Genomic DNA, 25,432 nt, shown 5'->3' on the forward strand with positions numbered 1-25,432 from the left:
CATGAACTCGGTGTGGCGACGCTCCGAGTCCGCGGACATTTGATCAAGGAGGCGCACCTCCTGGGCGAGGACCGTCTCCGGACTGAAGGCCGGACTCTCCCTCTGGGGAGAAGGCCGCCGAGCTGGCCGACCCTTCCCGCGTGGCTGGACGCCACTGGGCCCAGCAACTGCCCTCCCCTGCAACACTTCCCCCCTCTGGGGAGAAGGCAGCCGTGCTGGCCGACCCTTCCCGCGTGGCTGGACGCCACTGGGCACAGGAGCTACACCCCCCTGCAACACTTCCCCCTGGCTCTCCTCCAGGCAAGACGTGTCCCCTCCATTGCCATCCCCTGGCGCGGATGAGGGTTCCCCCGATGTGCCGCCTTCCTCTTGCTCCTCATCGTCCTCCTCTTCCGAGGGACTGACACTCGCAGCTTCAGGGACCTCCTCCTCACCAGCTGAAAGCAGGAAGGCACAAGAGTAGCTTTAGAGTGAGGACAGGGCGTCAGCAAGGGAGGCATGAGTGGTGGCATTATGCACATTGGTGGGACAGTGGCAAAGGATGTAGATCTGAAGCGCAAGGGGACCGAGAGAGGTCCAAACGGTCATGTCCTTACCATTGGGGCCCAGCACAGGGTCGGCATCTCCAATAGCAACGGGGCCAATCACCCGGGCACGCATGAGTCGAGCCACGCGCTCCTCCAGGTCACCGAGCTCCTGGAACTGGGAACGGCCTCCCCCGGTGACAGTCCGGCTCTTCAGATTCTGCGCCAGCTTGGCCTGCAAGAGAAAGGACGGCCTCTAAGTACAGTGTGGTGCCCTGTTGGTGTGTGCACTGCCTCCCATGGTCGAATAGCTTGGCCAGTGTGGTGCCCTGTTGGTGTGTGCACTGCCTCCCATGGTCGAATAGCTTGGCTAGTGTGGTGCCCTGTTGGTGTGTGCACTGCCTCCCATGGTTGAATAGCTTGGCCAGTGTGTAAAGTGCAGAAAGTGCTATTGATGAGCATGCCAGTGCCATAGCTGCTGGAGGAGGGCTGGCCATTAGGCCTTTGAGGTCCCTTTGCCCATAATGTGAGGTGCACATGCAAGGATGAGGAGGACACTGGAAAGGGTACTCACCCTGACCAACCGAGTGAGGTCGTTAAACTTCTTCCGGCATTGGTCAGCAGTCCTGGGGACATCGCTGTTGGCTGTGACCCTCTGGGCGATTTCCCTCCAGGCTCTCCTGTACAGCCTCTTGGGAGCCTTCTTGCCACTGTCCGGGCACAAGATATCTCTTCTCTTCTCCAAACCCCTAAGCATCACCTTCAAATCATGGGCAGAGAAGCGCTGCGCTCGCTCACGGGCCCTCTGCATCGTTGCTGGCGCTATTTCTCTCCAGCAGCAGTGTTTAGGCCTAGCTGGAGGGCTGCAGTATCCAGGGCGTGGCAGCAGACCAAGTCGACCCTTCCCCCTTTAAGAGCTGGCCGGCGCCAGGGTGTCTGCTGTCAATCAAAACATGACCACACCTGCGCTGCGCCCGGCCTCGGCGGTATCACTCTGCACCGCCGGCTTAGCGCCTAAAGAGAGGGGTGCAACGCCAGTTTTAGCGCTTGCCCAAACTCCTTGGCCAAAGCTACTGAATATCGGCGAAGTGGCCTCCACTTTCCGGCGGGCGCAAACTTTAGCGCCCGCCCGACTTTACCGTCCCAAAAGTGGCTATACTGAATTTCTAGGCCACAGACTTTTGATCAGTTACCAACGTAAAATGTCGCCCCGATAAATAATGTCTCCATTTACGCAGTGCTTCTACTATTGCATACGCCTCTTTCTCTATTGAAGAATGCCTTTTTTCACTATTGTTCAAGGTACGTGAGAAAAAGGCCACAGGTCTTCCATTTTGGTTCAGAGTAGCCCCAATTGCAAAATCAGAAGCGTCCATCTCAATCACAAAAGGAACCTGCTCATCAATAGAATGCACAACTGCTCCAAGGATATCCTTTTTAAAATTATCAAAACACGTCCTGGCCTCCCATGATAGAGGATATGTCGTAACCCGAATAAGAGGCCGGATCTTCTGTGAAAAATTTGCAATCCAATTAGAATAGTAAGAAAACAGTCCAACAACTCGTTGCAAAGCCTTAGAATTAGTAGGACAAGGTAAATCAATCAATGGTCGCAGACGTTCTGGGTCTGGTTTAATCTTGTTTCCCGAGATAATATACCCCAGTAGATTTACCTCAGTGGTCGAAAAGGTACACTTCTCTTTATTGAAAGTTAAACCAACTTTTTCCGCAGCTTGAAGGAATCTTTCTAAATTAGAATCATGCTCCACCCTTGATTTGCCACACACCGTGATGTCATCTAAGTATGAAAAGGTGTCAGAGAGAGAGTTATCACTTATAAAAGCATCCATTGCCCGTTGAAAACAAGCAACACCATTAGTAACACCAAATGGTATTCGGCAAAACTGATACAGCTTTCCACCAGCCTCAAAGGCCGTATATGGTTGATCCTTCTTAACAATAGGAATCTGATGATAAGCACTCTTTAGATCAATAGTGCTAAAAACCTTATACTGAGATACTTTATTGATAAGCTCATCAATCTTAGGCAAAGGGTACGCATCTAATTGAGTATACCTATTAATAGTTTGGGAATAGTCTATCACCATTCGTTTCTTATGTCTCTCGTTAGTCGTGACAACTACCTGTGCCCGCCAAGGCGAACAACTAGGTTCAATGATTCCTTCCAATAAGAGACGTTGAACTTCAGAATTAATAAATTCTCTATCCTGACTGCTATACCTTCTTGACTTGGTAGCAATTGGCTTACAATCCGGCATCAAATTGGAAAAAAGTGATAATGGAGAAATGGATAAAGAGGTTAATCCACAAATAGATAAAGGTGGCTTAGTCCCTCCAAATGAAAGACTGAGAGACTCGTGTAACTGAAGCACATCATGACCAATCAAAATATCCGCACAGAGATTAGGCAAAACAGATAGGCGTATATCAGTATACGTATTACCTAGAAGAATCAATTTCACAAGGCAACAACCAGCTACTTGTGAAGTGAGAGTCGTCTGAGCCATACACACCTGATAGGAAACAGGCGAAATTTTCAAATGCTTCTCCTTTGCAAACTGAAGACTTATAAAACTGTCGGTACTGCCCGTATCTATAAGGGCCTTCACTTCCAACCCATTAACTTGAGCCGTAACTATAGCTTTGTTTAGGCCATGAGCAAATGCAGCAGAAATTGATGCAATAAACGCCCTATCTAAAGGCTGAATAGTCACAGAGGAGGTAATTGAACCTGATGATTTACACACACGTGCGTAATGACCTCTCTTGCCGCATTTACTACACACAGCCTCCCGAGCAGGACACTTCAGACGAGGGTGCCGGACGTTCCCACAAAAATAACACTTCTGAATCCTAGAGGCAACAGCCGCTGAAGTAGAAACTGTTTCAGAATCTAGTAAACCACTCCTATTAAGTCCACATAATTCCTTTTCATCCGGAACTGCCGAAACCACAGTCACAGGCCGATTAAAAAGAGCATAAGAATCCGAACTTCTCTGAGCCACATCCAATGTAGAAGCTTGCTCAAAAGCACTCTTAAGATCCAAAGTCTTATTTTCTAACAACCGCTGACGAATTGATCTAGACAGTAATCCATTAATAAAAGCATCCCGTACCGATTCTTCCTTATATTCTTCAGCCGTCACGGCCTTATAATTACAGTTAACACTAAGGCACCGAAGTGCTTGTAAATAAGTATCCAAAGATTCTCCCACCTGCTGCCTACGGGCAGATAGAAGGTGACGTGCAAATACCTCATTCTTTGGTTTAACAAAAATCTTTTCCAATGCAGAAATAGCCACTTCGTAACTTTTATAGTCCAAAATATACTTATACACATCTGGAGCAATGTAGTTGATCAGCATATTCAGCTTATTTAGAGACTCTTGATCCAACACGCCCAAAAAGTTTTTAAATGTACAATACCAGTGTTTCCATTTATCATCCACTCCTGCAGAATTAGGGTCAGCATTGCATCGTTCTGGTTGAAGATATCGCTCCATTCTGACCTAAGTTAATAAATTGAAATAAAGAATAGATTTGCCTTTCTAATCTAGGCTTTATTAACTTAAAAATCCTGTAGCACATCTTCAACACCCAGTCCCAACTAAAGGCTGGAAAGAACTGAATTTAAGATGGCCACCACAAATCACATGACATCAGCTACCAATGAGATTACAGCATATATCCCAAGGCAGGAAACAAACAACCAATCACAATACTTCTTACTAAACATAAAGAATAATCACCACAGGGGTAGAGAGAGAGCGACTGGGGAGAAGAGAGAGAGCGCGGGTGGGGGGAAGAGAGGGCGGGTGGGGGGGAAGAGAGGGAGGGCGGGGGGGGTAGAGAGGGCGGGCGGGCGGGGGGGGAAGAGAGGGCGGGGGGGAAGAGAGGGTGGGGGGAAGAGAGGGCGGGGGGGCGGGCGGGGGGGAGAAGGGAGGGCGGGGGGGCGGGCGGGGGGAGGGGGGGAAGGGAGGGCGGGGGAGGGGGAAGGGAGGGCGGGGGAGGGGGGAAGGGAGGGCGGGGGAGGGGGGAAGGGAGGGCGGGGGGAAGGAAGGGAGGGGGGGAATGGAGAGGGGGGGAAGGGGAAGAGGGAGGGGAGGGCGGGGGGGGAGGGAGGAAGGGAGGGCTTGAGGCTGAGAGACGGCCACGGCCACGCCCGGTTGCCGGGGTAACCCTGCCGCGCCGCCCTGCCCCGCACTCCCGAGAGCCCCGCTCTCCGAGCCCGCCCCGCACTCCCGAGAGCCCCGCTCTCCAAGCCCCAGCCACCCCGCACTCCCGAGAGCCCCGCTCTCCGAGCCCCGCCCCCCCCCAGCCGAGAGCCCCGCTCTCCGAGCCCCGCCCCCCCCGGCCGAGAGCCCCGCTCTCCAAGCCCCAGCCGCCCCGCTCCGCACTCCCGAGAGCCCCGCTCTCCGAGCCCCGCCCCCCCGGCCGAGAGCCCCGCTCTCCAAGCCCCAGCCGCCCCGCCCCGCACTCCCGAGAGCCCCGCCCCCCCGGCCGAGCCGGCTTGAAGTACGCCGATTGCGGCTCTGAGAGAGCCCCGCCCGAGCCGAGCGCGGAACAGAGAGAGACGCCGCGTCTCACCTGCTCCTGCTGCGCGCGCACCCTGACCCTCGTGGCTGACGCCGTTGCCCCGGGTAACGTGACACCGGGGGGGGGGGGGGTGGTGAGGAGCTTAGCAGAAGCCCAATTACCTAGCTCGGGCCTGGCTGGGCAAGAAAGGCCCAGGCTTTCAGGCCTAAGAAAAAAACGGGGAAAGGTAGGAAAAAGAATCTTCAGGTTAGAGAAAATATTTACAAATGAGTGATTTTTTTAAAAACAATTTAATAAATTAAATTTTATTTTGCTGGAAATGTATATTTGAAAAGAAAGATGCAGAAAGCAGGAAAAAGAATGGAAGCAAGATGGCGGCTACTCACCTCGGTTCAGAACGATAAGGCCCGCCCACACACGCACCGATTGGTCGACCGTCAGATGACCAAAGCGTAGGATTGGTCAATCGTCCCGTCACTCGACTGTAGGAGGGCCCGGCCGCACGCGGCAGCAAGCCGGCGTACGATTGGTCGACCTGGAGGTCACTCTGTCGCTAATGAGCGGATAATGAGATGCTAATGAGCGGAATGTTGAAGGTTTTTCGGATACCGCGGGCGCGATTTTAGCCCGGCTGAAACGTAAATACGCTTAAGACCGTTTTGGTAAGGTAAGCTTTCTTTCGACGTAACGCATGCGTAGGTACGCCCTGTAACTTTCGAGCGCATAGCCCGACAGACGCACACGTGACACAGACAGACAGAAGGACAGAATGACAGACAGACAGACAGATAGACAGAAGCATCGCTTTATATATATAGATAGATACAAACAGAAAATGCTGGAAATACTCAGCAGGTCAGGCAGCATCTGTCGAGAGAGAAACACTTTCCACAGATGCTGCCTGACCTGCTGAGTATTTCCAGCATTTACTGTTTTTATTTCAGATTTCCAGCATCCGCAGTATTTGGCTTTTGCATCTGTTGGTTGAGGGATAGATATTGTCCAGGGGACCAAGGAGAACTCCCCTGATCTTCTTCATATAATTCCATGGGACATTTTAGGTTAACCTGAGAGGGCAGACGTGGCCTCAGGTTAAGGTCTCATCTGAAAGACGGCACCTCCGACAGTGCAGCACTCCCTCAGTACTGCACTGGGAGCGTCAGCCTGGATCCTGTGCTCAAATTTCCGGAGTGGGACTTGAACCCACGACTTTCTGACGCAGAGGTGAGAGTGTTAGCCACTGAGCCATGGCTGACCCAGTCAAAAGTCCCTTTGCAAAATGATGGTGCTGTGCAGTAGAATGTGAGGAACTGGGCTCAGCAACATCACCCTGAGAATAGTGGAGGCTCTCACCTGTGAATTTTTACTGATCTCATCGTGGCATCAATGTCAAGCAGACTTAAGTTGCAATCAGCTTAAATTAGGTGCAGAGCAAATCCTACTTGTAACAACCCCAGCAGAGCATTCTCTACTAAAAAAGGTCATTAACCAACAACTTGTATTTATACAGCGCCTTTAAATTAGTAAAACGTCCCAAGGCGCTTCACAGGAGTGATTATCAAACAAAATTTGACACCGAGCCACATAAGGAGATATTAGGACTGGTGACCAAAAGCTTGATCAAAGAGGTGGGTTTTAAGGAGTGTCTTAAAGGAGGAGAGAGAGGCGGAGAGGTTTAGGGAGGGAATTCCAGAGCTTGGGGCCCAGGCAGCTGAAGGCACGGCCGCCAATGGTGGAGCGATGGAAATTGGGGATGTGCAAGAGGCCAGAATTGGAGGAGCTCAGAGATCTCGGGGGGTTGTAGGGCTGGAGGAGGTTACAGTGATAGGGAGGGATGAGGAAGAAAGATTTGTATTTATATATTTTTTTATTCATTCATGGGATGTGGGCGTCGCTGGCAAGGCCGGCATTTATTGCCCATCCCTAGTTGCCCTTGAGAAGGTGGTGGTGAGCTGCCTTCTTGAACCGCTGCAGTCCGTGTGGTGAAGGTGCTCCCACAGTGCTGTTAGGGAGGGAGTTCCAGGATTTTGACCCAGCGACGATGAAGGAACGGCCGATATATTTCGAAGCCGGAATGGTGTGTGACCTGGAGGGGAAGTTGGAGGTGGTGGTGTTCCCGTGCGCCTGCTGCCCTTGTCCTCCTAGGTGGTAGAGGGCGCGGGTTTGGGAGGTTATACAGCACCTTTCACACCTTCAGAATGTCCCAAAGCGCTTTACAGCCAATGAAGTACTTTAAGTGTAGTCACTGTTGTACTGTAGGGAACATGGCAGCCAATTTGAACACAGCAAGCTCCCACAAACAGCAATGTGATAATGACCAGATAATGTTTTTTAGTGATGTTGCTTCATACTATGTAACCAATCTGTTCCAGTATTTTACAAGGTGTGGATCGGTACCTGTTTATATTAATGACTAAATCGATGCTCTTTGCCCGCCCAGCTTCCATGCAAAGCGCTGGCTATCCTCCTCCATTTCTTCTTCCTCAGTGCCTTCTCCTGGATGCTAGTTGAAGGCCTCCACCTCTACAGCATGGTTATCAAAGTATTCGGCTCGGAGGAGAGCAAGCACTTCTATTATTATGGGATAGGCTGGGGTGAGTATAATTGGATCAGGCACTTATTCCAGATGGCTAGGCTGACGATTAGAACAACAACACAAATAGACAAGTGGGATGATGCAGGGACATTGGCAACCTATTATTTGCTAATTAATGCTTATGCGGATTGTTTTTTGAGCTGTGCAATGAGGTCACAATTCATGTGCGGCACTACGAAAGCTTGTTGAATATTGCAATTAAATCTTGCAGTGACGGCAGATGATGAAGATATTTGTGGTACTCTGGAATACCATTGGCTGACAGTGCAGAGCTAGCAATGATTGACAGCAAGTTTAGAGAAGGGGTTATTTAGGAGTTGGATATATTTTTTAAGGCTAAGGGGATCAAGGGGTATGGGGAGAAAGCAGGGACAGGATACTGAATTTGGATGATCAGCCATGATCTCATTGAATGGCGGAGCAGGCTTGAGGGGCCGAATGGCCGACTCCTGCTCCTACCTTCTATGTTTATTGAAATACTGACCAGATAATCCACTTTTTAGTGATGTTGATTGAGGGATAAATATTGGCCAGGACACCGGGGGAAACTCCCCTGCTCTTCTTTGAAATAGCGGCCATGGGATCTTTTACGTCCACCTGAGAGAGCATTTGCTGCCTCGGTTTAACATCTCCACTGAAAAACGGCACCTCCGACAGTGCGGCACTCCCTCAGTATCGCACTGGAGTGTCAGCCTGGATTTTTGTGCTCAAGTCTCTGGAGTGGGACTTGAACCCACGACCTTCTGACTCAGAGGTGAGGGTGCTGCCCACTGAGCCACGGCTGACACCTTAAATGTATGCTGGTAGTATTATCAAGAGGTGGCGAGCCACCTCATCAGTTAGGGGAGGGAGGTCCTGCTGAAGTAACCTCGGTTTTAAAATAACCTGTGCTCCAGACAAGTAAAGCGCTGGTTAGGCCACAACTGGAGTATTGCGTCCAGTTCTGGTCCCCACACTTTAGGAAGGATGTGAAGGCCCTTGAGAGGGTGCAGAGGAGATTTACCAGAATGGTTCCGGGGATGGGGGATCTCAGCTACAAGGACAGGTTGGAGAAGCTGGATTTGTTTTCATTAGAGCAAAGGAGGTTGAGGGGTGATTTGATCGAGATGTACAAGATTATGGCAGGTTTGGATAGGCTAGACAGGGAAAGGCTGTTCCCACTAGTTGATGGTACAAGGACTAGGGGACACAGATTTAAGGTTTTGGGCTAGAGATACAGGGGGGATGTGAGAAAAAAAATGTTTTCGCAGCGAGTGGCGAGGACCTGGAACTCGCTGCCGACGGAAGTGGTGGAAGCGGAGACACTCGATGTTTTCAAGGGGAGACTGGATAGGCACTTGAGGGAAATAAATTTGCAGGGCTACGGGGATAGAGCGGGGGAATGGGACTGACTGGATTGCTCTACAGAGAGCCGGCACGGACTTGATGGGCCGAATGGCCTCCTTCTGTGCCGTTATGACTCTAAGTCAGACTGTCAGTATTATTGCTTTGATTAGCGGCTGACTGTGTGCTGGTACTGACTCGCTGCCTCTTCTTTCAGGCTCACCTTTGGTGATCTGCATTGTGTCTGTTACCTCAGCTTTTGACAGCTATGGCAGCGTGGACAAGTGAGTATTACTGGAGTCGCTCTGTTAGATCTGTACAGTACAAAAACCTGCTCCGCCAATCCATCCCAAACCACTGCGTATTAGAACCCATCTCTTTCGCAGGAAAATGAGCGTAGGAACAGGAGGAGGCCATTCAGCCCCTCGAGCCCGTTACACAGGAACAGGAGGAGGCCATTCAGCCCCTCGAGCCCATTACACAGGAACAGGAGGAGGCCATTCAGCCCCTCGAGCCTGTTACACAGGAGCAGGAGGAGGCCATTCAGCCCCTCGAGCCTGTTACACAGGAGCAGGAGGAGGCCATTCAGCCCCTTGAGCCTGTTACACAGGAACAGGAGGAGGCCATTCAGCCCCTCGAGCCTGTTACACAGGAACAGGAGGAGGCCATTCAGCCCCTCGAGCCCATTACACAGGAACAGGAGGAGGCCATTCAGCCCCTTGAGGCTGATCTGTACCTTAACTCCAATTACCCGCCTTGGTTCCGTATCCCTTAATACCCTTACCCAACAAAAATCTATCAATCTCAGTTTTGAAATTTTCAAATGACCCCCAGCCTCAACAGCTCATTGCGGGAGAGAGTTCCAGATTTCCACCACCCTTTGTGTGAAGAAGTGCTTCCTGACATCACCCCTGAACGGCCTGGCTCTAATTTTAAGGTTCTGCCCCCTTGTTCTGGACTCCCCCCACCAGAGGAAATAGTTTCTCTCTACCGACCCGATCAACTCCTTGAATCATCTTAAACACCTCGATTAGATCACCCCTCAATCTCCGAGACTCCGCTCTCTATGTAACACTCATTAACGTTATGATGTTGTGATAAAGTCACTGCTGTTGCAGCTCTTCAATAAAAGGATTCGAAAACGCTTCACATTTTCCGCTCTTCCTGTTTTATCTCCCCTTGATATCAACATTAAATCCATTTACATTGCTGTTTGCCGCTTCTGTGTTATTTTGGAAAGTTGACCCCTGTCGTTTCTGAAGCCGAAGGTTAATGGACATTGCCACGGAGTCTAGTTCCGATGCGTCTTGTGAACAGGCTTTCCAAGTGATTTGAGTTTCCTCAGACGTTGCCCAGCTGGTTATAAATCACACCATTTATTCTCACCTGCTCCAATTAATTCATTGCGACTTAAACCAGGCCGGACTAATCACTTCCTCCTTTGACTAATTATGCATTTGCCCTGTTTGTGTTTGGCTATTTAAAGCCATCTCTTGGGTACGACATGCTAACCTTACAATGATGGAGCTTCAGTCATGGAAGGGAAATCCTTTCTCATGCTTTAAAGCAAGATCAGAAGGACCTATTTCCCTAATAACCAGGGGGCATAGATTTAAAGTAATTGGTCGGAGGTTTAGAGGGGAGTTGAGGAGAACTGTTTTCACCCAGAGGGTGGTGGAGGTCTGGAACTCACTGCCTGAAAGGGTGGTAGAGGCAGAAACCCTCATCGCATTTAAAAAGTACTTGGATGTGCACTTGGAGTGCCGTAACCTACAGGGCTACGGACCAAGAGCTGGAAAGTGGGATTAGGCTGGAGAGCTGTTTGTCGGCCGGCACGGACACGATGGGCCGAATGGCCTCCTTCTGTGCCGTGAACTTCTATGATTCTCTGATAATGAATAAATTAAAGAAAAATTCTTGCATTTTTGAACAGGGTGGAAGATATAAAGAATAACGTACCAATGCAGCTAGTTAATATTTCAATTATGATCAGCCATGATCTCATTGAATGGCGGAGTAGGCTCGAGGGGCCGAATGGCCTACTCGTGCTCCTATCTTCTGTGTTTCTATTCCCTTTAAAAGGATGCAAGATAGCTATAGAATAACTGTAGATCAAATTATTGAAACCCTGTAGAGTATAACTCCAGTCCGTTATGACCATAAGAATGGAGCCCAATAGGTTGGGTTGAGGAATGTGAGACTCATGCCCACTGGATTTGTCTTTCTTGGACTTCCTGCATCTGGTTTGTCTCTCAGAGAATTGCATAAGCTGAGGTCCCAGGTTTGACCTCTGACCCAAGCTGGCTGATCTCAACTGGAGTGACCCCAGAGGAGCGACAGCTCCAGTGTACAGAGAGGGGGGGAAATATCAGCATGGATTTCCTGCACCCAGTGTCCAGTTACCCCTTCTGGAAAGTACATGAGTGCAGGTTAGGGTCAGTTATGATGTTCGAGACCCCCACATAGTGAACAGATACATAGATAAGGAAAGGAGGGGAGTGGGGTGAGAGCTGGGTTATAAATCTCATAACATAGAATGACATAGAATGTACAGCACCGAAACAGGCCATTCGGCCCATCTGGTCTGTGCCAGTGTTTCTGCTCCACACGAGCCTCCTCCCACCTCTCTTCATCTCACCCTATCACCATATCCCTCTATTCCTTTCTCCCTCATGTGTTTATCCAGCTTCCCCTTAAATGTATCTCTGCTATTCGCCTCAACCACTCCCTGTGGCAGCGAGTTCCACATTCTCACCACTCTCTGGGTAAAGGAGTTTCTCCTGAATTCCCGATTGAATTTATTAGTGACTGTCTTATATTGACGGCCCCTAGTTCTGGACTCCGTCCCCCCGCCCCCCCAACGTGGAAACCTCTTCTCTAAGTCTACCCTATCGAACTCCTTCATAATCTTAAAGACCTCTAACTTCTCTTTGCTAGAGAAAGGATCCCCAACCTGTTCAGTCTGATAGATAACTGGGGGATGAGAGACACCAGCACGAAATGTTTGAGTTATTGTGCATGTACTTTGCAACATATCTTGTTCTGGTCTGGTGCCAGTCCAGTCTCTTGACATAATATTTGATCAGTGAGATTAAATGTATCGATCGGTAATGAACTGTCTCTACACTCCGCTTCCTGCCTGGGTTTTCTCGACACACTCCGCAGGTTAACGACTCTGTGAGAACACTAATTACCCAGCGTCACTGGTGCTGCAGAGTCATTTCAAACTCTGACATAAAAGCCGGTGAAGAATGGCTGGAAGGTTGGCAGCCATGGATAATATAATCGGTGCAGTGGGAGTCGTGCATCAGATATGCAAACGACTTCAAAACTTTGATCATTTTATCACGGTTGGTTTGACTCTATCAAGTGCCTTCAAAGTACTGTACCTTGTGTGAATAAACCTTTTGAACGGTGATGAAATCAGAAACTAATAGGAGTGAGACAGCACAGAGGCATGAACATTAGCTGAGTTAATCGAATCTCACAGCACGGGAGGAGGCCATTCGGCCCATCGTGCCTGTGCCGACTCTTTGAAAGATTCTCTCCAATTAGTCCCACTCCCCCCTGCTCTTTCCCCAGAGCCCTGCAAATTTCTCCTTTTCAAGTATTTATCCAATTCCCTTTTGAAAGTTATTATTGAATCTGCTTCCACCGCCCTTTCAGGCAGCGCATTCCAGATCACAACAACTCGCTGCGTAAAAAGGAAATTCTCCTCATCCCCCTCTGGTGCTTTTGCCAATTATCTTCAATCTGTGTCCCTCTGGTTACCGACCCTCCTGCCAAAAAGAAAGACCTCCGGATGTCCCAAAGCGCTTTACAGCCAATGAAGTACTTTTTGAAGTGTAGTCACTGTTGTAATGTAGGAATCATAGTAGCCAATTTACGCACAGCAAGCTCCCACAGACAGCAATGTGATAATGACCAGATAACCTGTTTTTTGTGATGTTGAGAGGTATAGATATTGGCCCCAGGACACTGGAGAGAACTCCCCTGCTCTTCTTCAACATAGTGCCATGGGACGGGGCTTCGGTTTAACATCTCATCCGAAAGATGGCACCTCCGACAGTGCGGCGCTCCCTCAGTACAGACTCTCCGAAAGTGCAGTGCTCCCTCAGTACTGCCCCTCCAACAGTGCGGTGCTCCCTCAGTACTGCCCCTCCAACAGTGCGGTGCTCCCTCAGTATTGCCCCTCCGACAGTGCAGTGCTCCCTCAGTACTGCCCCTCCAACAGTGCGGTGCTCCCTCAGTATTGCCCCTCCCACAGTGCGGCACTCCCTCAGTTCTGCCCTGCAGTGTCAGCCTAGATTTCTGTGCTCAAGTCTCTGGAGTGGGACTTGAACCCACAACCTTCTGACTCAGAGGCGAGAGAGAGAGAGCTGTCCACTGAGCCACAGCTGACACCCTTGGAAACACTTTCTCCTTATTTACTCTTATCAGGTATCCTGAGTTGCTGGGATATGCAAACTTGTACCCATGATGGTCTGTGGGTTGCATGTTTTACAAGAAGGGAACTAATTTTCAGGGCTATGAGTGAGTGTCTCACCTCCTGACTCCCGAAAGCCTTTCCACCATCTACAAGGCACAAGTCAGGAGTGTGATGGAATACTCTCCACTTGCCTGGATGAGTGCAGCTCCAACAACACTCAAGGAGCTCGACACCATCCAGGACAAAGCAGCCCGCTTGATTGGCACCCCATCCACCACCTTAAACATTCACTCCCTCCACCACCGGCGTACCGTGGCTGCAGTGTGTACCATCTACAAAATGCACTGCAGCAACTCGCCGAGGCTTCTTCGGCAGCACCTCCCAAACCCGCGACCTCTTCCACCTAGAAGGACAAGGGCAGCACATGCATGGGAACACCACCACCTCCAGGGTCCCCTCCAAGTCACACACCATCCTGACTTGGAAATATATCGGCCGATCCTTCATCGTCGCTGGGTCGAAATCCTGGAACTCCCTCCCTAACAGCACTGTGGGAGTACCTTCACCACACGGACTGCAGTGGTTCAAGAAGGCGGCTCACCACCACCTTCTCGAGGGTAACTAGGGATGGGCAATAAATGCTGGCCTTGCCAGCGACGTCCACACCCCGTGAGTGAATAATTAAAAAAAAATCATCTTGATATCTTAAATAATCAGCAGTTTGGGACACTTGCTTTGGGGGTGGGCAGGGGAGGGGGTGGGGATGTGCTGACCTGCACATTTGTCTAATTTGAGTGCTGCTTTTAAAGCAAGATTCTCACTTCCCACTTAGGTGTCAGCCGTGGCTCAGTGGGCAGCACCTCTTGCCTCTGAGTCAGAAGGTTGTGGGTTCGAGTCCCACTCCAGAGACTTGAGCACAAAAATCTAGGCTGACACTCCAGTGCAGTGCTGAGGGAGCGCCGCATTGTCGGAGGTGCTGTCTTTCAGATGAGACATTAAACCGAGGCCCCGTCTGCTCTCTCAGGTGGATGTTAAAGATCCCGTGGTACTATTTCGAAGAAGAGCAGGGGAGTTCTCCCCGGTGTCCTGGGTCAATATTTATCCCTCAATCAACATCACTAAATAAACAGATGATCAGGGCATTATCACATTGCTGTTTGTGGGATCTTGCTGTGTGCAAATTGGCTGCCATGTTTCCTACATTACAACAGCGACTGTACTTCATTGGCTGTAAAGCGCTTTGGGGCGTCCGGTGGTCGTGAAAGGCGCTATAGAAATGTGAGTCTTTTCTTTCTCAATGGTCAAATCGGAACCCTGGTTTTCAACCATTCCACAGACCCAGTAGCAGTGTGTGCCTTGGGCTATTTGGCCATGTGTTTTGCACAGAACAGTCTCAATCTCAGTCCTAACCACGAGAGAGTTTGATTAAGAAGGTTTCACTGCTGTCCTTGTTCCTCTGTGTGTCTGAACCTGGGATTTATGATGGCTGAGGTAGATTTCCTGCATTGATAACATTTATCCAGGTGAATTATGAATGAACGAGACCAGCGTGTGATGAACTGCAGCTTATTCCAGCTCCTTTCTCACGGTACATCTTACACACCTCCCTTCACTGGCAGCCTGTCATAATGTCAACCTTTATTAACCTGAAATGGTTCCTATTCAAAGATTCGGGGAGGGGGGGCTGTGTTTTTTTAAATTAAGGAGCCATCTGATATCTGTCGTTATCGTGTAATATAATTGGACGGAGAGGGTTAGCCGCTGTGCTACATTGAACGTTAGAAGAACGTAAGCTGGGAGCTTCCGCTCAACAACAACTTGTATTTATATAGCGCCTATAATGTAGTAAAACGTCCCAAGGCGATTCACAGGAGCGATTATCAAACAAAATTTGACACCGAGCCACGTAAGGAGATATTAGGACAGGTGACCAAAAGCTTGGTCAAAGAGGTCGGTTTTAAGGAGCGTCTTAAAGGAGGAGAGAGAGGCGGAGAGGTTTAGGGAGGGAATTCCAGAGCTCGGGACCCAGGCAGCTGAAGGCACGGCCGCCAATGGTGCTATATAATTACAAGTTTTTGTCGTTGATTCTGCCTCTGGCCTTGCTTGTTGAGCACGGACGCTTCAATACACAAGTGGAGCATTTGCCTGGACTCGTTTTTCTGCATCGTCCCAAACACTTGTTTTGAAAAGCTCCTACCGTTTCGTTGAATACTTCTCGCTGCTCAAAAGGCCACGGGATTCAAACTCCAGCCGCTCAGGTGGTGGTGTCGCGACACGGAGCGCTCGGTTCGGGCAGCAAGGGTCAGCAGTGTCGCGACACGGAGAGCTCGGTTCGGGCAGCAAGGGTCAGCAGTGTCGCGACACGGAGAGCTCGGTTCGGGCAGCAAGGGTCAGCAGTGTCGCGACACGGAGCGCTCGGTTCGGGCAGCAAGGGTCAGCAGTGTCGCGACACAGAGCGCTCGGTTCGGCAGCAAGGGTCAGCAGTGTCGCGACACGGGGAGCTTGGTTCGGGCAGCAAGGGTCAGCAGTGTCGCGACACAGAGCACTCGGTTCAGGCAGCAAGGGTCAGCAGTGTCGCGACACGGAGCGCTCGGTTCGGGCAGCAAGGGTCAGCAGTGTCGCGACACGGAGAGCTTGGTTCGGGCAGCAAGGGTCAGCAGTGTCGCGACACGGAGCGCTCGGTTCGGGCAGCAAGGGTCAGCAGTGTCGCGACACGGAGCGCTCGGTTCGGGCAGCAAGGGTCAGCAGTGTCGCGACACGGAGCGCTCGGTTCGGGCAGCAAGGGTCAGCAGTGTCGCGACACGGAGCGCTCGGTTCGGGCAGCAAGGGTCAGCAGTGTCGCGACACGGAGCGCTCGGTTCGGGCAGCAAGGGTCAGCAGTGTCGCGACACGGAGAGCTCGGTTCGGGCAGCAAGGGTCAGCAATGTCGCGACACGGAGCGCTCGGTTTGGGCAGCAAGGGTCAGCAGTGTCGCGACACGGAGCGCTCGGTTCGGGCAGCAAGGGTCAGCAGTGTCGTGACACGGCGCGCTCGGTTCGGGCAGCAAGGGTCCGCAGTGTCGCGACACGGAGCGCTCGGTTCGGGCAGCAAGGGTCAGCAGTGTCGCGACACGGAGCACTCAGTTCAGGCAGCAAGGGTCAGCAGTGTCGCGACACGGAGCGCTCGGTTCAGGCAGCAAGGGTCAGCAGTGTCGCGACACGGAGCGCTCGGTTCGGGCAGCAAGGGTCAGCAGTGTCGCGACACGGAGCGCTCGGTTCGGGCAGCAAGGGTCAGCAGTGTCGCGACACGGAGCGCTCGGTTCGGGCAGCAAGGGTCAGCAGTGTCGCGACACGGAGCGCTCGGTTCGGGCAGCAAGGGTCAGCAGTGTCGCGACACGGAGAGCTCGGTTCGGGCAGCAAGGGTCAGCAGTGTCGCGACACGGAGCGCTCGGTTCGGGCAGCAAGGATCAGCAGTGTCGCGACACGGAGCGCTCGGTTCAGGCAGCAAGGGTCAGCAGTGTCGCGACACAGAGAGCTCGGTTCAGCAGCAAGGGTCAGCAGTGTCGCGACACGGAGCGCTCGGTTCGGGCAGCAAGGGTCAGCAGTGTCGCGACACGGAGCGCTCGGTTCAGGCAGCAAGGGTCAGCAGTGTCGCGACACGGAGCGCTCGGTTCAGGCAGCAAGGGTCAGCAGTGTCGCGACACGGAGCGCTCGGTTCAGGCAGCAAGGGTCAGCAGTGTCGCGACACGGAGAGCTCGGTTCGGGCAGCAAGGGTCAGCAGTGTCGTGACACGGAGCGCTCGGTTCTGCAGTAAGGGTCAGCAGTGTCGCGACACTGAGAGCTCGGTTCGGGCAGCAAGGGTCAGCAGTGTCGCGACACGGAGCGCTCGGTTCGGGCAGCAAGTGTCAGCAGTGTCGCGACACGGAGAGCTCGGTTCGGGCAGCAAGTGTCAGCAGTGTCGCGACACGGAGCGCTCGGTTTAGGCAGTAAGGGTCAGCAGTGTCACGACACGGAGCGCTCGGTTCGGGCAGCAAGGGTCAGCAGTGTCCTTTACTGCTGCGAGACAAAGAGGCACAAGTTTCATTACTAAACAAAGTTTATGTAACTGGCTCCTTGCCTTGTGCAGCCTTGCAATCCACTGAATTGTTCTTTCTCACCGTGCGATAGGTGAATACCAAGAGTGTGTGCAATTCTAAATAATATATTCACGTTCCACAGGGCAGGCCAGAGCTGGAGAGCTGGAGAGCGGCAGCACTTGTGTGTGTGATGTCAATCATTAAATATTTCTCACCTGTGGGATCAATTTTTTATGTTTCTTTTTCATTATTGTCAAGTCACGGTGAAGTGCCTTGGCTTGTCCGGCTCCGCGGTTTTTTGTTGCATCTTTGCTCGATTTACAGGGAGTGTTGTGTGCACTGAGAATTCTACATTCTCAAATGTATTCCCAGCGTTTTCTGTTTGTTCATCTCCGCTCATTTCGTGTAAGTAAATAGAAAAGACTTGAGTCGGAATAAAACATCCCAGAAGGTCTAATAGGTTAGGCTGCTATTTGTAAGGAATACATTGCTAATTAAATCTGAGGCTTTGCTTAAGCTCCAATTAACTGGAAAGAAACATTCCCTTGTTACACCTTGATCAGTGTGAATGAGACACATTAAGGAGTGGTCACTCACTCTCACTGCCTGGGTTGTGCTTGCTGTTGTCAGTTATGCTTTAGTTTCCTCTGAGGACAACACTATGGAAGCCCAACATACACTGTCTTCCTCCAAGGAACAGGAGGCCGTTCAGCCCCTCGATCCCACTGCATTAAATTAGAGCATGGCTGATCTGCACCTCAACTCTGCATCCCCACCTTTGCTCCATATCCCTTGAGGGAGGGAGGAAGAGTGAGGAGAAGGGGGAGGCGGGGGGAATGGGGGAGGAGGCAATGGGGGAAGGGGGAGTGAGGTGGAGTGATGGGGCGAGGGAGGTGGAGGGAGGGGAAGCGAGAGGGAGGGGATTGGGAGGAGGGGGGGAGAGGGGGTGGGGTGGCGGTGGGGAGGGGGCGAGGGGACAGTGGGGGAGAGGGAGTGAGGTGGAGTGATGGGACGAGGGAGGGGGAGGGCAGTGGGAGTGAAAGGGAGGGAGCGGGGAGAGTGAGTGGGCATGGGGGTGGCGGAGGGGGGAGGGAGGGGGCGAGGGGGTAGGGAGCGAGGGTGAGTGAGGGGGTGTGGGTGGCGGAGGGAGCGAGGGGGTAGGGAGCGAGGGTGAGTGAGGGGGTGGGGGTGGCGGAGGGGGGAGGGAGGGGGCGAGGGGGTAGGGAGCGAGGGTGAGTGGCTCCTACCGAGAAGTAGATGGAGCGCTGTCAGTGTGTGTTGTGATGTCATTATCTGCGTGGGTTTCCGTGTTGGCTCCACGCTGAAGCTCCCGTGGTCTTACGGGGTTAGCATGGTAATTACCTGCCGGTTCTCAGTGGGCCAGAGAAGGAATTACCCCGTGTTCAGCTGAGATTTTCATGTGATAATTAAACTACCGAGGGTGAAAACATGGTGCGAAATTCCCAGCAGAAAACAGGCAAAGCCCTTCTCTTGGTTTCTGCGATCTAGGACAGCGGGGAGAACTCCCCTGCTCTTCTTCAAAGTAGTGCCATGGGATCTTTTACATCCACCTGGGAGAGTAGACGGGGCCTCGGTTTAACATCTCATCTGAAAGACGGCCCCTCTGACAGTGCAGCACTCCCTCAGTACTGCCCCTTCGACAGTGCGGCGCTCCCTCAGTACTGCCCCTCTGACAGTGCGGCGCTCCTTTAGTACTGCCCCTCCGACAGTGCGGCACTCCATCAGTACTGCCCCTCCGACAGTGCGGCACTCCATCAGTACTGCCCCTCCGACAGTGTGGCACTCCCTCAGTACTGCCCCTCCGACAGTGTGGCACTCCCTCAGTACTGCCCCTCTGACAGTGTGGCACTCCCTCAGTACTAAAGTATCAGCCTAGATTTTGTATTCTGGCGTGGGGCCAGAATCCTCTAACTCAGAGACGAGAGTGCTACCCACTGAGCTACGGCCAGCATTGTGGAATTGAAATGAAAATGGAGAGTGGTGTATCACGGGCGACTGAATTGATATTCCCCGTTCTACTCTGTATCACCCAATGAGAACAGTACAAACACTGATAATAAGGACATAGGAACAGAAGAATTAGGAGCAGGAGTCGGCCACACGGCCCCTCGAGCCTGCTCCGCCACACGGCCCCTCGAGCCTGCTCCGCCACACGGCCCCTCGAGCCTGCTCCGCCACACGGCCCCTCGAGCCTGCTCCGCCACACGGCCCCTCGAGCCTGCTCCGCCACACGGCCCCTCGAGCCTGCTCCGCCACACGGCCCCTCGAGCCTGCTCCGCCACACGGCCCCTCGAGCCTGCTCCGCCATTCAATAAGATGATGGCTGATCATCGACCTCAACTCCACTTTCCCGCCCGATCCCCAACTGGTCGATAACAGCTCTTTGGGACTTGCCCAGACTGTGATTGCTGGTGTAACTTTATTCTTCTGTAAACACAACTTGATCCTGCAGTTCATTTTCTCTGTTTCTCCTGCAGTTGCTGGTTGTCTATTGAAAGAGGAGCCATCTGGGCATTCGTCGCCCCTGCACTGTTTGTCGTTGTGGTGAGTGAGACTCCTGAATCGCACTGATCCAATGCCAGATTGCAAACAGCTGAGTGCACACACTGAGCATTTATTTGCTCTCTGTATAATTGTAGCAGTTCCGATAGGAATGGCGTTTATAGAGAATCTGGGGGAAAGAAGAAATTTTAATCGGGTAATAGAAGCTTTCTTCCCGTGCTTTGAGGACCTGAGAGAGTAGAACGGCCGCCGATATTTGGGATATGACTTTGAACTCTTTCCAACTCTATAAACAAACTCCTTTTTGCATTTTTAATTAGCTCCTGATTTCTTTATGGAAACACTCCCGATCTCGAATAATCCAGCAATTAAGATAATTGGCAAAAGAACCAGAGGGGAGATGAGGACAAATGTTTCTTTAACGCAGCGAGTTGTTGTGATCTGGAACGCGCTGCCTGAAAGGGCGGTGGAAGCAGATTCAATAATAACTTTCAAAAGGGAATTCGATAAATACTTGAAAAGGCAAATTTGCAGGGCTCTGGGGAAAGAGCAGGGGAGAGTGGGACTAATTGGAGAGAATCTTTCAAAGAGCCTCCATAGGCACGATGGGCTGAATGGCCTCCTTCTGTGCGGTAAGATTCTCTGATTACTGAAGCTTTCCTTCCTCTGCTTTGTTGGCCTGAGATTGTAGAATGTCCATTGATGTTTGGACTATGACTTTGAACTCTTTCCAACTCCATAAACAATCTCCTTTTTGCAATTAATTAGCTCATGATTTCTTTTTGCAAACACAGCAACCTTAAATCTTTAGCACAAGAGGTGGCCATTTGGCCATTTTTGCCTGTGCTGATTCAGGCCCCTCTCAGGAACTGAGTTTGCATAATCCCATTTTTTTGGTTGGAGAGACTAGAACCAGGGGTGTCACAGTCTCAGAATAAGGGGTCAGCCATTTAGGACGGAGATGAGGAGGAACATCTTCACTCAGAGGGTTGGGAATCTTTGGAATTCTCTACCCAGACGGCTGTGGAGGCTCAGTCGTTGAGTATATTCAAGGCTGAGATCGATAGATTTTTGGACTCTGGAGGAATCGCGGGATATGGAGATCGGGCGGGAAAGTGGAGTTGATGTCGCAGATCAGCCATGATCTTATTGAATGGCGGAGCAGGCTCGAGGGGCCGAATGGCCAACTCCTCCTATTTCTTATGTTTTTATGTTCCCCCAGATTTCAGTAATTACCTTTCTTCAATACTGTAATTGATTCAGCATTGCTCATCACTTGTGGCAAAGTAATTTATGTTCCAATAACTCTTTGTTTATGAGTTTCTTCTAATACTTTGGTTCTATCTTCACGGAAGAGGACACAAGTAACTTCCCAGAAATGCTAGGAATCAAGGGGGAAACATTCAGTATCGCGCCGTTTGGGGCGCCATTATCGGCCGTGCGCAAAGTTTAGCGCCTGCCGCTAATTATCCTCTCCGACGGCAAACTTGGTTTTTATCGCCCCGGAGGTGATTGGAGCGCTAAATCAGGCGCTTCACACTTGTCTTAAAGCACAAAGGCCGAGGAGCGAGGCGCTACCTCAGAGCGCTGGCGAAGCAAGGAAGGGCAAATCAAAATGAACCTGCAAAGTGCTGCTCAGTACTCAAAACTCCTTCACACAGCGTTGAATCTCTCCAGAAGTCTCTCTCTCTCTCAGAATGCGTGGTGCAAAAATGTCACAGACAAAAAAAGGCAGGAAGCGGTCGCCTTTAAATAGCGCTCCCCCAGTCCCTTTCTGACTGCAAAACGCTCCCCTCAACCTGTCGTTGCTAGCGGCAGGCGGTAAGGCAGGGGGCGCCACTCAATGTCCGGCCTGGGGCGCTACCGGGGCGTTGCGCACTCGACTGACGTCACAATCTGCCGGCACAGGAGATCGTGGCGGTAGTGTTTAGCGCTGCCGCAAAATGTCTAGTTAATTTCGCGAGTGGCGCAAACATCACCGTGCCCGGGCGCTAGTTGCTTTGCGCCCCATTAGCGCCCTCTTAAGGCACTAACGGGAGGCGCAAACAACTGAATTTCTCCCCCCAAGGGTCTAGTGAGAAGGAGGAATTAAAGGAAATTATTATTAGTAAAAAAATAGTGCTGGAGAAATTAATGGGACTGAAAGCTGATAAATCCCCAGGGCCTGATAATCTGCATCCCAGAGTACTAAAAGAGGTAGCCATGGAAATAGTGGATGCATTGGTTGTCATCTTCCAAAATTCTATAGATTATGGAACAGTTCCTGCAGATTGGAGGGTGGCAAATGTAACCCCACTATTTAAAAAAGGAGGGAGAGAGAAAAACAGGGAACTACAGACCGGTTAGCCTAACATCATAGAAACATAGAAGATAGGAGCAGGAGTAGGCCATTCGGCCTCTCGAGCCTGCTCCGCCATTCAATGCGATCATGGCTGATCATCCAAATTCAGTACCCTGTCCCTGCTTTCTCCCCATACCCCTTGATCCCTTTAGCCTTAAGAAATATATCCAACTCCTTCTTGAATATATTTAATGAATTGGCCTCTACTGCCTTCTGTGGTAGAGAATTCCACAGGTTCACCACTCTCTGGGTGAAGAAATTCCTCCTCATCTCAGTCCTAAATGGCTTACCCCTTATCCTTAGACTGTGATCCCTGGTTCTGGACTCCCCCGCCATCGGGAACATCCTTCCTGCATCTAGTCTGTCTAGTCCTGTTAGAATTTTATAAGTTTCAATGAGATCCCCTCTCATTCTTCTAAAGCCCAATCGACCCAATCTCTCCCCATACATCATTCCTGCCATCCCAGGTATCAGCCTGGTGAATCTTCGCTGCACTCCTTCCATGGCAAGAACATCCTTCCTCAGATAAGGCGACCAAAACTGCACACAATATTCAAGATGTGGTCTCACCAAGGCCCTGTACAACTGTAGCAAGACATCCTTGTTCCTGTACTGAAACCCTCTCGCTACGAGGGTAGTAGTAGGGAAAATGCTAGAGTCTATTATAAAGAATGTGATAACAGGACACTTAGAAAATATCAACGGGATTAGACAAAGTCAACATGGATTTATGAAAGGGAAATTGTATTTGACAAACCTACTGGAGTTATTTGAGGATGTAACTGGTAGAATAGATAAGGGAGAACCAGTGGATGTGGTGTATTTGGATATTCAGAAGGCCTTTGATAAAGTCCCACAGAAGAGGTTAGTGTGCAAAATTAAAGCACAAGGGATTGGGCGTAATATATTGGCATGGATTGAAATTGGTTAACAGACAGGAAACAGAGAGTAGGAATAAATGGGTCTTTTTCGGGGTGGCAGGCGGTGACTAGTGGGGTACCACCGGGATCGGTGCTTGGGCCCCAGCTATTCACAATATATATCAATGATTTGGATGAGGGAACCAAATGTAATATTTCCAAGTTTGCTGACAACACAAAACTAGGTGGGATTGTGAGTTGTGAGGAGGATGCAAAGAGGCTTCAAGGTGATTTAGACAAGTTGAGTGAGTGGGCAAATGCCTGGCAGATGCAGTATAACGTGGATAAATGTGAAGTTATCCACTTCGGTAGGAAAAACAGAAAGGTAGAGTATTATTTAAATGGTGCTAGATTGGGAAATGCTGATGTACAAAAGGACCTGGGTGTCCTTGTACACCAGTCACTGAAAGCAAACATGCAGGTGCAGCAAGCAGTTAGGAAGGCAAATGGTATGTTGGCCTTCATTGCAAGAGGATTTGAGTACAGGAGCAAGGATATCTTACTACAGTTATACAGGGCCTTGGTGAGACCACACCTGGAGTACTGTGTGCAGTTTTGGTCTCCTTACCTAAGAAAGGATATACTTGCCATAGAGGGAGTGCAGCGAAGGTTCACCAGACTGATTCCTGGGATGGCAGGACTGTCGTATGAGGAGAGATTGGGTCGACTAGGCCTGTATTCACTAGAGTTTAGAAGAATGAGAGGGGATCTCATCGAAACGTATAAAATTCTGACAGAGCTAGACAGATTGGATGCAGGGAGGATGTTTCCCCTGGCTGGGGTGGTCTAGAATGAGGAGGCACAGTCTCAGGATATGGGGTAGGACATTTAGGACTGAGATGAGGAGAAATTTCTTCACTCAGAGGGTGGTGAACCTATGGAATTCTCTACCACAGAAGGCTGTGGAGGCCAAGATAATGAATATATTTAAGAAAGAGATAGATAGATTTCTAGACACAAAAGGCATCAAGGGGTATGGGGAGAGAGCGGAAATATGGTATTGAGATAGAGGATCAGCCATGATCATGTTGAATGGCGGAGCAGTCTCGAAGGGCCGAATGGCCGACTCCTGCTCCTATTTTTCTATGTTCTATCCTCGGTGACGTCACTTAGATCTGATTGGGAATCTCATGACTCTCCCCAAGGGCTCGTGGGTAAACGTGTCATGTGACCTGATGCTGAGCCACACAGCTTCCTGTTCTACATTGACTTAACCTATCTCAGCCTGGACGGTGGTGGGACACAATTGGCTTCAGAATCTCAGGGGGGAAACCAGCTGATCATAGGAACAATGACTGACAGGTAAAGACCCTCTGCTCCACCCAACCCGTCCCACACAATTGCGATGCCTTGTGTATCACAATATATACACTCCCCACCCCAACCCAAACCATGTGATCTCCAAGAAAAGACGAAAAACCAGATTAAAAAACCCAGGCCAATTCAGGGGGGGGGAAATCTGCGAAATTCCTCTCCAACCCATCTAGGTGATCGAAACTAGTCCAGGAGATCACTCTGGCCCTGAGCTTCCTGCGGTACCTTCCTGCGGTGTGATATATAGGCCTCCAAATAGTAATATGGAGGTGAGGGAAGGCATAAAAAGGGAAATTAGAGAAGCGTGCGATAAGAGCACAGCTGTCATCATGGGTGACTTTAATTTACATATTGATTGGACTACCCAAACTAGTAAAAATTCTGAGGAGGAGGAATTCCTGGAATGTTTTCGGGACGGTTATCTGGACCAATATGTCGAGGAGCCGACTCGAGATCAGGCCATTTTAGACTGGGTATTGTGCAATGAGAAGGGACTTATCAGCAATCTTCTTGTACGAGGCCCCTTGGGTCAGAGCGATCATAATATGATCGAGCTCTCAGTCGAGATGGAGAGTGAGGAAATTGAATCAGAGACTAAGGTCCAGAACTTAAATAAAGGGAATTACGAGGGTATGAGACGGGAATTGGGTAAGATTGATTGGGTGGTGTTTCTGGGGGGATTGACAGTGGAGAGACAATGGCAAGCATTCAAAGATAGAATGGAAGAATTCCAGAACATGTTTATACCGGTTTGGCATAAAAATAAACCTAAAAAGGTGACTCAACCGTGGATAACGAGGGAAATTAGGGACAGCATAAAATTAAAAAAAAGGGCATATCAACTGGCAAAA

General features: G+C 50.6%; 1 protein-coding gene across 2 annotated transcripts in view; it reads left to right on the forward strand.

Annotated features, from left to right (window-relative positions):
- Positions 1–25,432, forward strand: part of adgrd1 (adhesion G protein-coupled receptor D1) — a 349,877-nt gene that overhangs the window by 214,120 nt on the left and 110,325 nt on the right. For both annotated transcript variants that reach the window (XM_086011896.1, XM_086011897.1), the window contains 3 exons: positions 7,522–7,675; positions 9,218–9,284; positions 19,982–20,048. In XM_086011896.1, the coding sequence (XP_085868022.1) occupies positions 7,522–7,675; positions 9,218–9,284; positions 19,982–20,048 (288 nt within the window). The remainder of the gene's footprint in view (positions 1–7,521; positions 7,676–9,217; positions 9,285–19,981; positions 20,049–25,432) is intronic.

This window comes from Somniosus microcephalus, chromosome 19, assembly GCF_052327205.1.
Source record: "Somniosus microcephalus isolate GS21.2 chromosome 19, FLI_Smic_1.0, whole genome shotgun sequence".
Taxonomy (NCBI): Eukaryota; Metazoa; Chordata; class Chondrichthyes; order Squaliformes; family Somniosidae; genus Somniosus; species Somniosus microcephalus.